Raw genomic sequence first — 16112 nt, 5'->3', positions numbered from 1 at the left:
CCTCCAACTCCCCTTCACCCATTTTGCCCATCCCTGCGCCCCGCCCCCTGCCAGGGGGATAAATATTTTAAATAAGGTAGTCAGGGTAAGACTTTATAGGTGACATGTGAAGAAAGACCTAAAGAAGGTGTCATCTAAATAAACATTAGTCTTCTAAATACCTATTGGGGCTGGGGGGAGGGGGGAGGGGAACGGGTGATGAAAACTACAAATATTTCTTGAGCACATCCTCATGCGCCACGCTGTTCTTTACATTTGACTTGTATTCAATCACTTAATTCTCAAAATAACCCCACGAGGTAACCGTACCATTGATCCCCATTTTACAGAGAAGGAAAATGAGGGAAACGTTGAATGGCATGTCCTCACAGACACTGAGTGACAAAATTAGGATGAACCCTCAAAGTCTGACTAATTATCAAGCTCCCGGCAAAGGAAGCCGCCTTCCTAGAATCTGATTTCCTAGAGCACAGGAATCTTCCTCTTATTCTTTGCATCCATAGTGCCTAGGACACCGTGGCTGCTGGGTACGTTGAGCTGGATCGGACAGAGAAGAAGAAGAGAGATGAGGACTAGCGAACAAGAGGCAGCCATAAGGGAAAGAGAAGAGGCCACAGTCAAAAAAGAAAAAGAAGAAGAAGAAAGGAATACTGTAATGTCACAGAAGTCCTATGAAGAAAGTTCCAAGGAAGAAAGATGGTAAACATTACCAAATGTTACAAAAGTTAAATACAGGAAGTCTTGAGACTTGTAGGCATTCGGTCATTAAATTAGGAAGTTATCTTCAAGAATTCAGTCCCAATATCGCAATGCTGGAGACCCAAGATCTCTAGTTATTCAGGAAAGTGTGGCCATGAGAGACGAAACAGGCACAGTCCACATTCCAGTCTGCCAAAGGAGCAAAGGGGGGCAATGACAGCAGCTCAAGTGCAGCAAGGTGAAGATTTTTTTTTTTTCGATAAAAATTGAAAAATCCTAATGTGGTAGGATTTCGTTCTGACTTACCACTATTTTGTGCCCATTCCTTAGTTTCCCTCTAATGAATTAAAATTTCTATCTTTCAGTTGTCTTTCCTGTAACATAAAAAAATGGTAGAAATACCAAGTTTCTAGGTACTTATTGTAATACATATCTACAATTCCAAAATAAAGACTTCAAATGGGTGACTAAGTTCTACAAAACAAGAGAAATGTCCCCTAGGGCAAACTTACATAAAAGAAATAAAATAATATGAAATAGCCAAACAAAATGACCTCCCACTCTCGGGATACGTTCAATCAGAATTCAGACCCCGGAAAACATCTACTCCTTCTGTCCTCACTCTCAGATGATCTTGCTTGCTTTTTTTTTTTCCCTTCATCGAAATAACCAGAAGAGAATTTCCACAAATGCTCACCTCTCTACCTACACACTTCTCTACATCCATACCCTTGTGACAACGAGCCTTCCCTCCGGTTACCATGAATCAGCTGTCCATGCACCCCTGCCCTTGTACACTAGACCCCATCTCCCTGTCCACTCCGGAACACTGCCCAATACCATCCCCTCCCTCCCTGGCGTCATCAGTTTCCCCCTCCCCTGCAGCATTCTCGCCAGCCTACAAACACCCTGCCAGTCGTCTCCTCTCTAAAACAACAAATCTTGACTCTGCGTCTCCCCCAACTACCGCTCAATTTCTCTGCTCCCCTTCTCAGCATATACTCGTTGTTTTCAAATCCTCTCTTCCGGTTCTCTCCACCCACTCTGCTATTTGCTACCATTCCACGAAAAGTGTTCAGCACAGTCACCAATGAGCTCTATGTCGCTAAATCTAATAAAATTTTTTTTTAATTTTTTTAATGTCTATTATTCAGAGACAGAGAGAGACAGAGCATGAGCATGGGAGGGGCAGAGAGAAGGAGACACAGAATCCAAAGCAGGCTCCAGGCTCTGAGCTGCCAGCACAGAGCCTGACGTGGGGCTCAAACCCACAAACCGCGAGATCATGACCGGAGCCGAAGTCAGACGCTTAACCGACTGAGCCACCCAGGAACCCCTAAACATTTTTTTTATGTTTATTTATTTTTGAGAGAGACAGAGTGTGAACAGGAGAGGGGCAAAGAGAGAGGGAGACAGTATCCTAAGTAGGCTCCAGGCTCTGAGCTGTCAGCACAGAGCCCGACGAGAGGCTCAAACCCACGAACCTCAAGATCAGGACCTGAGCTGAAGTCGGAGGCTTAACCGACTGAGCCACTAATACAGTCCTCAATCCTTATCTTACTTGACCTACATGCAGAATTAGATAAAGCTGTTTACTAGAATCCTTAAACCCCAATTTCTCCTAAAAAAAAAATAGGGATGATAGGGGCAGCCTGGGTGGCTCAGTTGGTTGAGTGTCAGACTTTGGCTCAGGTCATGATCTCACATGACATTCATGAGTTCCAGCCCCGTGTCGGGCTCTCCACTGTCATTAAGAAGCCTACTTTGGATCCTCTGTCTTTGCATCTCCCCCACTCACACTCTGTCTCAAAAATAAATAATACAGCATTTAAAAAATATAGAGTTGATAATAATAGTATCTATTTTGGAGGGAGGTTGTAAGGATTAAGAAATAAATCCTGTAAAGAGTTTATTAGCACAGTACCTGGTTCACAATTAGGAACTCAATAAATGTCAGTTATTATGGTTAATCAACACTGCCAGCCACTAAAAATATTCTAGCTACTAAAAATAAAGTCCACTCCACACTCCAGAAACAGAATCTTGGAAGAAAATGGGACTCTAGAATGTTTTTTAAAAAGGGGTATAATCTCAACCTGCCAATCATATTAGACAAATAACCTATTCCACCATATAAAGAATGATCTTAAAATTTCCTTCTTAAAATTCCTTACTTGCTGATGATTTGTAAATAACTAACACTAACCCCAACCTCTCAAGTTCTGGTTCTCATTTCCAGTTCCAATATAAATAGCTTGGTCTAGATATTTAATTAACTGCTCCAGTTTTTCTCTCATTCTCTGTATTTCATTAATCACCAAATCCTGTCCATTCTACCTCACTAATGGCTCTCACAAAACCATATGCTTAAGAGGGCAAGGACGGACTGTGTCTGTTTCTGAATCCCACCATACCCCCGGCACAGCACTGGCACCTGACACAGTACTTGGCATATAATAGGTGCCAGCATCCTGGCTCAAGCTTCCCAGGATGCCTGGATTATTTTCTCTTATTGGCTTTTTGAGGCCAAGGTCTGTATGCCTGTTACCTTTATACTTTTCACAAGGCCAAAGATCATGCCTAACATAGGGTGAATGCCCCTAAGATATACGCTGGATAGATCATGATAGAGTGTTTTTATTCCTAAGACTTCAAAACAATTTTACAAAACAATCTCATCATAATCTACATTTTACAGGGAGAAACATGAAGGTTGGAGAAATGAATGTAACTTGGAAGACTAGTCAATTAGTGGTGGAACTGCTAAACACACACACACACACACACACACACACACACACACACACACACACACACCTTGCCCTCCTGCCTCTTAATCTCCGGAAAGTAACCGAGCCACAAGCTGGATGAAACCCCTATAAGGACGAGATGGTAGTTTACTCTCTATTGGTACTTGACCTTGGCCTTACTTGATCTTCTTCCACTGCAAATCAGGCTTTACAATGCTAGCAGTAACATAATCTATTTAGGTATCCAAAGAAACATAAAGCAACAACCCTAATACCAAGGCAATAAGAATTTCCTCTGTGCTGAAATTCTACAGAATAGCACAAATCGGATAAAAAAGAATTTTACTATTTCTGTGTACACAGAAACACATTACGCCATTTCCCTTGGTTCCAGATGAAACAACATTAAAGGGCCTATTAAGAGTTCTATTTTACCTGCGCAGAATGAGCCAAATGATTAACTTCAGGCTTGCGGATCCTATTCGTACTGACATCTATCCCAAAAGCTGCAACTTAAAAAGACCTGATGCATTTATTTTTTAAGTCGATTACAGAATAGGCTCTTGAATATACGCTACATCAAACATGGCTCCGATGCAGAAAGTCTCTTCCGTCGCTTCAGATCTCACCAGGAGGGGCCATTTGTAAACGGCCTCATTAAAAAGAATACACTACATAAACTTACGTGGAAAATATTACAAATAATTTAATTAATACAAAATACCCTTTCACTCGGGACACGAAAAATGATCTGCAGGCTTCATCTCCCTGGAGTTTAGTTCTAATATTGCCACTGTCTCCTATCATGAACCATTTGTAGCTCAGCTGCCTCACATTTAGGGCAATGAATCTAATTCATTTTCAAAGATTGCTTTGATACATGCAAGCAGCTGCTGGTGATTTAAAACAGGGAATCATGATGGAACTCAGCAGACATATGACATATAAGGCATAACTTGAAATGATGCACAAACCACTGCCGGAAACCACAGTATAAGGATCACCTTAGCGTGCAGAAACAGGGATTGAGAAGTGTCAGAAGTGTGAGAAGTCCATTAAGTGAAAAGGACAGAACTACAAGCGGGGTTGCCAAATTTGTAGCTAATGCCAAACAGATCAGATGCATCCCAGAAACATTTTGTCCGAAACAAGATAAATTACATTCTCCTATTGACTCACACTGTAATTCCAGTGTAGTGTTCCCATAGGGGAAAAAAAACCCAAACGTAACTATATTTAAAATATCAATAAGTATCTTCAGCTTCTTTATTCTCTCACAATCTCTAATGAGAATCTAACCAAGTAGGTAATAGATGTATCTATGTACTAGGATATATTAAAACACACCCATAGATACCACTGAATACATGTAGGAAAGTAACACAGCAAAGCAGATATACATAAGGTGAAAAGATTTAGACTCAAATCCTGGTTCTGCCACTTACTTATTCAGATGACTTTGGGAAAATAAACTCCATAAGCTTCAATTTCCTCAGCTGTGAATGGGGTTCATAATAATAAATTAGCAATAGTAATGTGAGCAAAGAATAACAGTAGCTACTTCGTGGAATTGTTGGAGGTTTCAATAAGATAATGCTTATAAAACATACAGTAAGTGACCATTAATTAGTTTTCATCCCTTGCCTGAAAATGATCACCCACTTCACAAGACTTGGACATTTACAAAATCATAACTTCTCTGCCAGAGTTATTCACGATGTTTCAGAAAACAAAGGATGTATGCAGAATGAGCAGGGACGAAATAAAGGAATTTTATAAAGAAGGTTATAATTTTTTAATTCTGTTATTCTTATTTATCTGAACAATAATATTGCAGTACTTTATTCCAGAATTGACCATTCGTTTTAATTACTCATTATATGTCAGTTACTTAGGCATTAAATTCTTTTAATTAATTCCATCAGGTAGAGATTCCCACTTTACATACAACAAAACTAACACTTGGAGAAATTAAATAACTCGCTCAAGGTCCTGAAGCAAGTGAGTGGCAGGAATGGAATTCAAACTCAGATCTCATGGATTTAACTCAAGTGCCTTCCCATTAAACCAAGAATATCTAAGGACTATACCCACTACTCACTATCTCTAGGTGAAAATTTCATTACGTTTTGTTGTATGTGACCTGTAGAAGAAACAAAACTGTAAAAGGAGGAAAATATTATACAACTCTAACCTCCCAAAACTTTAAACCCTAAACTTACAATCTTAGTATTTACTTATCTTATCAGCCCATGCACAATACTCAAGAATTCTTTCACTGGTAGAACCTTGTGAAGTTATCAAAAGTTTTCCCATTGTTGATGATATACATGAGAATGGGAACCTGTTCCCACCCAACCCACCACCACCCCCCCAACCCACCGCCACCCCCCCCACCCCTCTCCCAAACAATATATAGTCTTGGATTTGTTTTTATTAAGGTTTTCTGGTCCATAAAAAATCTTTATATATAATGGCTATATACAGGGAAAATTCTTTTTTAGTTTAGTATGGAGAAACGAGGTTCAGAGAAATACATTCTGGTCCATTCATCTGTCACTTTCATTAAGAATAAGAATTAAAAATAAATAAAATATGTGTTATGGGCAGTTAACAGAGGATAAATAAAAGGAAACAGTGGGCTAATGATGTTTCTCTAATAAGAAGTTTTCAGTAAGTGTTCATCAATGGGAAATTACCAGCCACACTTTTTTATTCAGTTTGAGCCACAAATATTAGAGTTAATATCTGTGGCCACAGCTTTTTAAAATAAATCATGGTGCTCTAGCAATTTGGAACAGACATTTCCTATATTGTAAATTATTTCCAGGACCAGATGACTTCACTGGTAAATTCTACCAAACATTTAAAGAACAGTTAACACCAATCCTTCTGAAACTCTTCCAAAAAATCAAAAAGAGGGGACACTTCCAAACTCATTTTACAAGGCCAGCATTACCCTGATATCAAAGCCTGGTAAGAATACTACAAAAAAACTACAGACTGATATCCCTAATGAATACAAAAATTCTTAACAAAGTATTAGCAAAATGTTCCTATTGAATATAAATTCAACAACATGTTAAAAGAATGATATACCCTGACCAAATGGGGTTTATCCCTGGGATATCAGGGTGGTTCAACATACACAAACCAATAAATGTGATACAACACATTAACAGAATGAAAAATAAAAATCGTATGATCATCTCAATAGATGCAAAAAAAAAAAAAAAAAAAAAAAAAAAGCATGTGACAAAATAAAATAGTCTTTCATGATAAAAACCCTCCATAAATTGGGTACAGAAGGAACACACCTCAACGTAATAAAGGCCTTATACAATTAAGCCCACAACTAACATCATACTTAACAGTGAAAAATGGAAAATTTCTGCTGTACGATCAGAAACAAGACAAGACTGCCCACTCTCATCATTCTTACTCCTTGTAATACTAGAAGTCCTAGCTAGTGCAATTGGGCAAGACAAAAAAAATAAAAGGCATTCAAATCAGAAATGAAGAAGCAAAAGTTGTCATTATTTGCAGACAATATGATCTTATACATAAAAAATTCTAAAAGGCTCAATCAAAATTCTCTTAGAACCAATCAAGAAATTCAGTAAAGTTGCAGGATAGAAAGTCAACATACAGCAATCAGTGGTGTTTCTACAAACTAACACGGAAACATCTGAAAAAAGAAAGACAACGATCCCATTGACAACAGCATCAAAAACAATAAAATCTTTAGGAATAAATTTAATAACCAAGGAAGTGACGATCTGTACAATGAAAACTACAAAACTTTAATGAAAGAAACTGAAGAAAATAGAAACAAGTGGAAAGCCACCCCATGTTTACAGATGGGAAGACTAACATTGTTAAAATGTCTATACTACCCAAAGCCATCTACACATTTAACACAATCCCTATCAAAATTCCAATAGCGTTTTTCACAACAATTGGGAAAAAATCTAAAATTTGTATGAAGCCAGAAAGACCACCAATAACCAAAGCAATCATGAGAAAGAACAAAGCCAGAGGCATCACACTTCTAGCTTCAAACTATACTACAAAGCTTTAGTAATTAAAACAGTAGAGTACTGGGCGCCTGGGTGGCTCGGTCAGCTGAGCATCCAACTTCAGCTCAGGTCATGGTCTCACCGTCCGTGAGTGCAAGCCCCACATCAGGCTCTGCACTGCCAAGTGTGGAGCCTGCTCAGATTTCTTGCTCTCTCCTCTCTCTACCCCTCCCCTGCTTGCGCTTTCTCTCTCTTTCAAAATAAATAAATAAACTTGAAAAAAAAAAAAAAAACAGTACACTACTGTCATAAAAACACGTACAAAGACTAATGGGACAGAACATAGAGTACAGAAATAAACCCTTGCATTTATGGTTAACTAATATTTGACAAGAGAACCAAGAATACTCAATGGGGAAAGAATAGTTTCTTCGATAAATGGTATTGAGAAAGTTGTATAACCACAAGCAGAAAAATAAAATTGGACACCTATCTTATACCATTCACAAAAATGAAGTAAAACTAGATTTAAAAGACTTAAACATAAGATGTGATATTGTAAAACTCATAGAAGAAAACATGGAAAGAAACTCCTTGACATTGGTCTTGGCAATGAGTTTTTGGATTGGACATCAAAAGCAAGTGTCAAGTGAAACTACATCAAACTAAAAAGCTTCTACACAGAAAAAAACAAGTCAAGAATGAAAAGGCAGCCTACTGAATGGGAAAAAATACTTGCAAACCATATATTGGGTAATGGGTTAATATTCAAATACATAAAGAACTCATACAACTCAACAACAACAAAATCCAATTAAAAATGGGCAGAGGAACAAAAAAAAGTATTTTTCCAAATGAGACATCCAAAATGGCCGATGGGTACAGAAAAAAAACGTTCATTACTACTAATTATCAAGAAAATGCAAATCAAAACCCCTATATCACCTCACACCTGTTGGAATGGCCCTCATCAAGAAGATAAAGTATAAAGAAGGCAAGTGTTGGCAAAAATGTGGAAAAAAGAGAACCTTTATTCACTGATAATGGGAATGCAAATTGGTTCAGCCACCGTGGAAAACAGTATGGAGGGTCTTTTAAAAAATTAAAAATAGATCTACCAAATGATCCATCAATTCCACTGCTGGGTACATATCCAAAGGAAATAAAAACAGGATATGGAAGAGATATATGCACTCCCATGTTGACTGCAGAATTACTCACAATAGCCAAGCTGTGGAAACCATCTAAGTGTTTGCTTATATAGTGGAATATTATTCAGCCATGAGAAAGGAGGAAATCTTGCCATCCATAGCAACATGGATGGACCTTGAGGGCATTATGCTAAGTGAAATAAGTCACACAGAAAAAGACAAACACTGTATGATATCACTTATACCTGGACTCTATAAAAACCAAAATTGTAACAACAGAGAGTTAAATACCAGGGGCTGAGAATTGGGAAGATGCTTAAGGGTACAAACTTGCAACCAGTAGATAAATAAGTCCTGGAAATCTAGCATACAGCATAGAGGTAATATACAACAATACTGTATTACAATTTTCGAAGGTGCTAAGAGACTAAATCTCAATTGTTCCCCCCCACACAGACAAACACAAAAGACAATTATGTGACACGATAGAGGTGGAAGCTAACGCTACCATGGTAATCAAACCGCCATATATATACATATCTCAAATCCACACATTGTACGCCTTAGCTTCTATAATGTTACATTTTAACATACCTAAATAAGGTTATTTTCAGCTTTTAGCTGTAAACTAGAAGTATATTTCTGAATTAATGCCTTTCAGAAAAAGACTAAGGTATTTTGTTACACATACATACATAAAATCTTCAAGTGCTGATCAATCAAAATGCCATTATTTCTTTTTTTGGGTATTTACTTTGGGACTTCCATGGTAACAGCCCTATGACTGCTGAAATGTTGACTCTGGAGAGATAAGGGTTGTCTTAATCCAAAGTACCTGAAAGTGGTTACATCTGCAAAAAGGGCTCTGTTGTTGCAGACTTTAGAGAAGAATCATCATCTAGTGTTTTGATGATGGGAATCATAAAATTATCTGTAAGTCTGTGGAAAAAACCCTGAAGGAGTAAATTAACCACTTTTCACAGTTTTTTAAATGCTTTTAGAAAATTCTGAGATCAACAAGTTAAACACATGATCACAGCTACTGACCGAAAGGAAACTTATTTTGTATGATGCAACACTCTGGCCACAACAGCACTTCACAATCTGAAAGCCAGAAAGACCTAAACTCAGATCCTGGTCTAGCTCAACTTATAGGTGAGGGTCTCTCAGGTCTCAATTTCCTCACTTGTGAAATTAGTGGAATTATTCATTCAATGTCGGTTGAATGCCTACTATGCATCGAACACTGTTTTTGCAACAGAAGTCTGTTGTTCATAATTCGTTTTGAGAAAATGAAAACATGGCCCTTGCCCTAGCAAAGCTCCTAATTTTGTGAAGAGACAAAGAAATGCAATGTGCTAACTGCTATGAACAAACTGCTGTGCTTGAGCAAACTGAGAAAGGCTGCAGAGAGAAAACACAGTTGAGCTGAGACTCGAACAATGAATATGAATTGCTCAGATGGGGATTATGGGAATCCCCTGAAGAAAACAAACTGGGCAAAGACCAAAAGACAGGAAAAAACAAGACTAGACGGGTTTAATGTAGATGATGCGTAGGCTGGGCACCAGGGAGATAAAATTTAGAGTATTATAGACCACACTGGGGAATCTGACCTTTAACTTTTAAGGAATGATAAGGTTCCTTCTACATTATGATTCTGGAAACTGGCTGCAGGCCCAACCAGATGAATCCAATCGGTCCACCATTTCATCTCAAGCTGTCAGAATCTTCTAAAGCAAAAAAAGTTGTAAAACAAAAAAGCCATCCAAGCTTTGATGCTGATAGGAAATCTAAAAGACCTCACTCACTTAACTGGTAAATTTTAGGACCAGCAGATTTCCATTGTTATGATTAGAGTAGTCAAACATTCTAAAAGCAAGATATATGACAAATGATTTACTTCTATTCTACATCAAATATAAACTCTATATAAACGGAGAGGTGTGAAAATTGTAAACAAGTATTAAATTTACATACCCCCCAAATATTTTCCATACTTTGTTTAAATAGAGCTTCACTCTCTTCATTCGGAATATCAGTTACCTGTAAAAAAGTACCCAAAGAGACTATAAAGTGCCATTTACCTGTGTTCTGCAGGTACAGGGGGCGGCCAAACAGCAGGATCTCTAAATGGCTCATCTTGACAGGACACAGGGAAATCTGGGGGCTTGTCAATTTTAAAACTCTCCAAAGTGCTGACAATACTTTTAACTTGTTCATATTCTTCCAGTAATTCCTGCCGAACCTTAAAAGGAAATAAGCTTTACGCTAGAAACTGTTTACGGTTTACACGAATGGCAAATAACAAACTGCTACTGAATGCAAGTTTTCTCAACATCAAAGTGTGCAAAATGAATCATTAAACCCTTAAAAAAACAAAGAACCATGTAAAGTAATACAGATAGAGGCAGGAATTGGACTGAAAAAAGATATTATGCACCTTTTTGTAAGGGAAGTAGTCATGATTTTTTCAAAACGGAACTCTATTTCTACCAATGAATGTGATGACCATTAGTATAATTTAAAACAAGCAGTAAGGCAGTAACAAGGTAACCATTCCCCGAAATCTAAAATGTTATGCTAGATCCTTTTAATATATTTGTAAAATAGCTTCCAGAATACTATCGGCCAGAATTTTCACCAGCATTAGGAAATGCTAACTCCGAATATCACTAAGTATGAAATGCCTATTACGAGCATCTGAAAACCTGAAATGGTGTAATACTAAGCATTACCCAGTTCCATTTTTTTTTTTTTAAGTTTATCTATTTATTTTGAGAGAGAAAGAGAGAACGAGCATGGGAGGGGCAGAAAGAGACGGGGAAAGAGGATCCGAAGTGGGCTCTGTGCTGACAGCAGAGAGCCAGATGTGGGGCTTGAACTCACTAACCGTGAGATCAAGACCTGAGCCGAAGTAGGACGCTTACCCGACTGAGTCACCCAGACGCCCCTCCAATTTTTATTTACATTCTCTTTCACCTAAAACCTGAATTCTTCTGGCCTTGTTTAAATTCTTTCAAGTGTTGGATAAAGTTCATTTTGAATTCAAAGGCAAGATTTTTTCCCGCATTTAAAAAACTTCACTGACTTCCTACTACATGGAACTTCTTGTGTTTTCAAACTTTGAGACCAAACTAATTTTCAAAGGCAAATAGATAATAGATTGAACATTATATTCATAAATTCCTTTTAACAATTCTAATTTGTTTTTTGACCAGAAAGTATACTTTACTGTAGAGAAAAGAAAAATCTAGATAAAATTCAACTGCTAATATATGCTATTATATACTCGGAGAAATAAAATTACAGAACCTAAGGGAAATGAACCATAAAAATAAATGAATAGAAATGGTCACTATTTAACACAATTAAGGAATTGTCAAAAATATTTCCGTGCTAGATTAATAAACCACTCTTGCCTGTGGCTACTGTGCAGGATAGAACACAACTACAAATTTCAACTGGAGTTAAAGCAAGTATATTGTTCTCACTCAGCATAATTTGGTAACACTTAAGTCAGAAAATAAGTCAAATTTACCCTGAAACCTTAGTGAAATATCAATTTCTGACATGGAAAAATTAGAAGAAACACTTGAAAGGCATTAGTACATTAAATAGAAACTTCAAAGAAATGCTTGACTTTGTACTTTTAATTTTAAAAGGATTTTAAGTTTTAAGACTAAGTGGGGAAATTCTAATTCAAGTTTTTATTAACTGTACTATTATATAATCAAGTTGTACAGTCAAGAGACACAGCAAATATATTAGCTTTATTAGATTATTGATTCCTTTGTATTTGTAGGGAGTCTTTCAAAATACTCTTTTAAGAAAGAGGAAACTTTCTTAAAGGAAAAGTTTTGTGAAATGGGTCAAAACTCCATGTAAAAATGAAAGGGAAGAGGGCGAGTAGAAATACCTTATATCAAAAATTTATAAACACACACAACTAGGTGACTGATCATGAAAATTAAAAAAATTACAAGTAGATTCCATGACAATTAAGTATCTTCAAAATATGCCTCATGAAAGATATTATCAAAAATATTCACCAGGCAAGACAAAATTATTCAGAGTACATTTTAAATACATTTCAGTATTCAGACAAACAAGAAACAACTATTTACAAAACCTCTAACTAATAGTCCAACGGTCTATACTCCAACTAACAGTCCTCCAACGGTCCAACTCTGGTCTCTCAAGTATAATAAACTATTACCCTCACCTGAGCGTGTCTTACCTGTTGCCATTTGCCTTTGACAGCCGGGTCTCTGACTGATTGGCAATGTCTCTGAATCTGCTGTATCACCCCCTGGTAATATACCATTGATGAGTCATAGTTTCCAAGAAGTGCAAATTCTCTTCCTTTCTTTGCATTGTCACAAATCTCAGCCAAATTCATCTTCTTGAAGAGAACTAAAGAGAACACATAAGGTCTTCTTTTAAGTTTTCAGCACCAACTTTAGAGTATTTTTTCTTATTCTTTAAAATATCTGCTTAGGGGCGCCTGGGTGGCTCAGTCGGTTGAGCATCCGACTTTAGCTCAGGTCATAATCTCACGGATCGTGGGTTCCAGCCCCACATCCGGCACTGTGCTAACAGAAAAAAAAAAAAAAAAAAAAAAAAAATTAAATTAAAAAAAAAGTATCTGCTTAAAAGTACTTTCAAAGTCAAAATGGTTCTCTCATTCTTTGAGGTTATCTGAATGCATCTTATAATACTGAGCAGAGTTTCTAATTTTGGAAGCACAAAGGAGATCATAAAAGAACACCCAAGAAGATAACACAGAAATTACACAGCTCTGAACTACTGGTTTATGTTACAGGTACATAAATTGCACACTAGTTTTCCTTGCTCGTTTATAATTACCACAAGCTGTAACTACAATAAAGATGAGCTTGATTTTATTCAATTTATTTTTGACGATGTAGAAACATATAACTGCAGACATTAGTTCTCCCTAAAACATTTTGGCCCCCCCCAAACAAAAGGTCATACTTTCTTTTTCTTTTTGGAAAGACAAAATGTTTTATTTTAAAACACTGGGAAAGCTATTGAAAAGACAAATATCCATTATATAACCATGAACATTAAATATCTGGAAACTGTCAATCTTCGAAAAGGGGGTAGGCACTTCCAAAGAGCTAAATATTGCAAATTATTCTACCGTATGTCTTCTCTATTATCAACAGTACTTGATGTGATGTAAAATACCAAGAAGCCTCGACTAATTATTCAGTCTCCATCTTGGGATTCAATTCAATTACCCAAGTAAAAGATTTGTCCAAGATGTTCCTGTCACAAGAAACTTCTGGGTGAATTTCAAAAAGGTTCACTAAAGGATCTTCCTTTGTTTATTACTGTACTGTTGGTTACTGCCCACTACAGACGCTGGTTCTAGGCCAGCCCAAGGGTCTTCAAGCATTGAAGGCTTGAGATAACTTTCCAACTCATTAGACATTCTTTTTTCTCTACCACGATCCAAATGGTGTAGATGTCCTTGGAGAACCCTGGGGGTGAGGCTGCTGCTCTCCTGGGGAGTAGCCAAATTGCTGCTGGGACCCCGCGGGGTACTTGGAATAAGGAGTGAGTGCAGCCGCCAGGGGACGCCAGGGAATGGAGACCCAAATCAGCCTCCCCCCCCCCCCCACCCCCCCAAGCTGCCTGCTCCCTTTGGGCCTTGATCCTTGAGCGGGGCAGAATGGTGGCGTGTGTTGCGGATTCTCGTAGGGTCCCGGGGGGAGGGCGGCCGCGGTTGGCCTCCAACCGGGGTAACCCGGAAGCTGCTCAAGCTACCCCAACCTCCTACACCCACGCCAGGGTAGGGAGCAGTCGGGATCAAAAATTCTGTCGGTGCATGTCAGGAGACGACGATGAAGACCTCACTGCCATGCTCTCCCCCAAAAAGTCACACTTACGGAAGACATTTTAAAGGAACAGCTTGTAGTGTGGTCCATGCATCCTTTATATGTATTTAATTGTCCCATACAACTGAAATCTAAGCAAAAACCTGTGAATGAAACTACCTGAGCCCCTTTTGCTCCTCAAATTGTAATCTTCTATGATCTCATCATTCTCTATAGCTTCCTGTCTGTGAAAATAACTATCATTTTTCTTTCCCCTTCTACAGATGCTAGGAAGAACATCGTCTGACCTTCCGGTTTCTACCAAAGCTCTCTGGCCTGGTAATTCTAGCTTTTCTTCCTGGCTTCCCAAAAGTCTCCCAGAATCATCCAAAGGCTCCAAATGCCAAGACACTTGCCACTAAAGACTACAAATTGGGGGGAGTTCAGAGATATAGACGAACGGCATCCTGGAGGAGTCCAAATTACCCTGCTTATTTCCCAGAACAGTAAGCCAAAGGATCCACTTAGTAGAGAACATCAAAGTATTTCTCCACGCCTTTCTGAGGCAATTAAATTCTGGTGTGAGCTTAGCTTTCTCTCTACGTCTTATCTATTCTTAAGGAGCTCAAAAACCCTTCCTCAAAATTAAGCACATCTAGTTCTAGGCATTTCAACGGACTCCGGTACATTCTTAAAAATAAAGCTGTTTCCTTTATGTGTTTTGATTATTAGTCCCTTCCCCCAGCGTAAGTTCCTTGAAGGCAGCATCTGTGTTACTTTAGAATTACACCACAACAAAAGGTACACTAGCTTTGCACAGTTAGAAACTTCAGCATTTAACAGATCTAGCCACAGAACACAGGGCAACCGGGCAAAGCCTCTTCTTCAAACTAGAACATTAACACAAAGCAGTAAGATCTCATACTGAATGAGCTGTAATTAGTAAGTCCGGTAAGGGGAAAAAAAAAAAACTGTTCCATATATTATTTTCTTTTAAAAGCATTAATTCTGCTAATATGTGCTGTCACACAACTATGCAGGATAAAAATATCTTCATGTAGGGGCCGCCTGGGTGGCTCAGCTCAGGTCATGATCTCATGGTCGTGAGATAGAGCCCCATGATTCTCTCTACTTCTGTTCTCCCTACTCCCGAATGCTCGCTCGCTCTCTCGCTCTCTCTCAAAATAAAAACCAATATCTTGATGTAAAGCAGGGGTCAGCAAACTCTTTGTATAAAGAATCAGACAGTAAACATTTTAGGTTATAGTGATAACCGTTGAGTGCAACTTGTTATAAAACCAGTCTCCTAGTAAGAATGAAGTTCTTTCGGGGGGATAATATTTCACTTAGTTGAGATTCGAAATTAGCGTTCCCTATAATCAAAATCAACTGCAAACGTTCATATGCTAATGCTACTTTTTAAATAAGAATGTATGTATTTCATGTTTGAAAGTGTCTTTTTACCCTGAAAGGTGCCGGGCCGTCACATACACACGATTTCAATTCAGCATATTCATTGTTTGGGAGATATCTACAGACTTAAATCTTCTCTTAATATTTGTCTTTCATCTTTCAGTATGTCCTTCCACCGCAGATCAATCACCTCCAATCGGAGGTTAAGGTGGGTGCAAATGCCTCAACCACACA

The 16112-nt window shown here is 38.1% G+C and overlaps 1 protein-coding gene and 1 pseudogene across 7 annotated transcripts in view; both read right to left on the bottom strand.

Annotated features, from left to right (window-relative positions):
* KATNAL1 (katanin catalytic subunit A1 like 1) overlaps positions 1-16112 on the bottom strand; it is a 101094-nt gene that overhangs the window by 65822 nt on the left and 19160 nt on the right. For all 7 annotated transcript variants that reach the window (XM_019447869.2, XM_019447866.2, XM_019447865.2 and 4 more), the window contains 2 exons: positions 12860-13035; positions 10707-10867 (listed from right to left, as the gene is read on the bottom strand). In XM_019447869.2, the coding sequence (XP_019303414.2) occupies positions 10707-10867; positions 12860-13021 (323 nt within the window). In that variant the 5' untranslated portion in view covers positions 13022-13035. The remainder of the gene's footprint in view (positions 1-10706; positions 10868-12859; positions 13036-16112) is intronic.
* Positions 13233-15393, bottom strand: LOC128776286 (M-phase-specific PLK1-interacting protein-like; annotated as a pseudogene).

The sequence above is a fragment of the Panthera pardus genome, unplaced genomic scaffold (genome assembly GCF_024362965.1).
Source record: "Panthera pardus isolate Hobbes unplaced genomic scaffold, ASM2436296v1 HiC_scaffold_1, whole genome shotgun sequence".
Classification (NCBI taxonomy): domain Eukaryota; kingdom Metazoa; phylum Chordata; class Mammalia; order Carnivora; family Felidae; genus Panthera; species Panthera pardus.
This window is presented reverse-complemented; position numbering and strand designations above follow the sequence as displayed.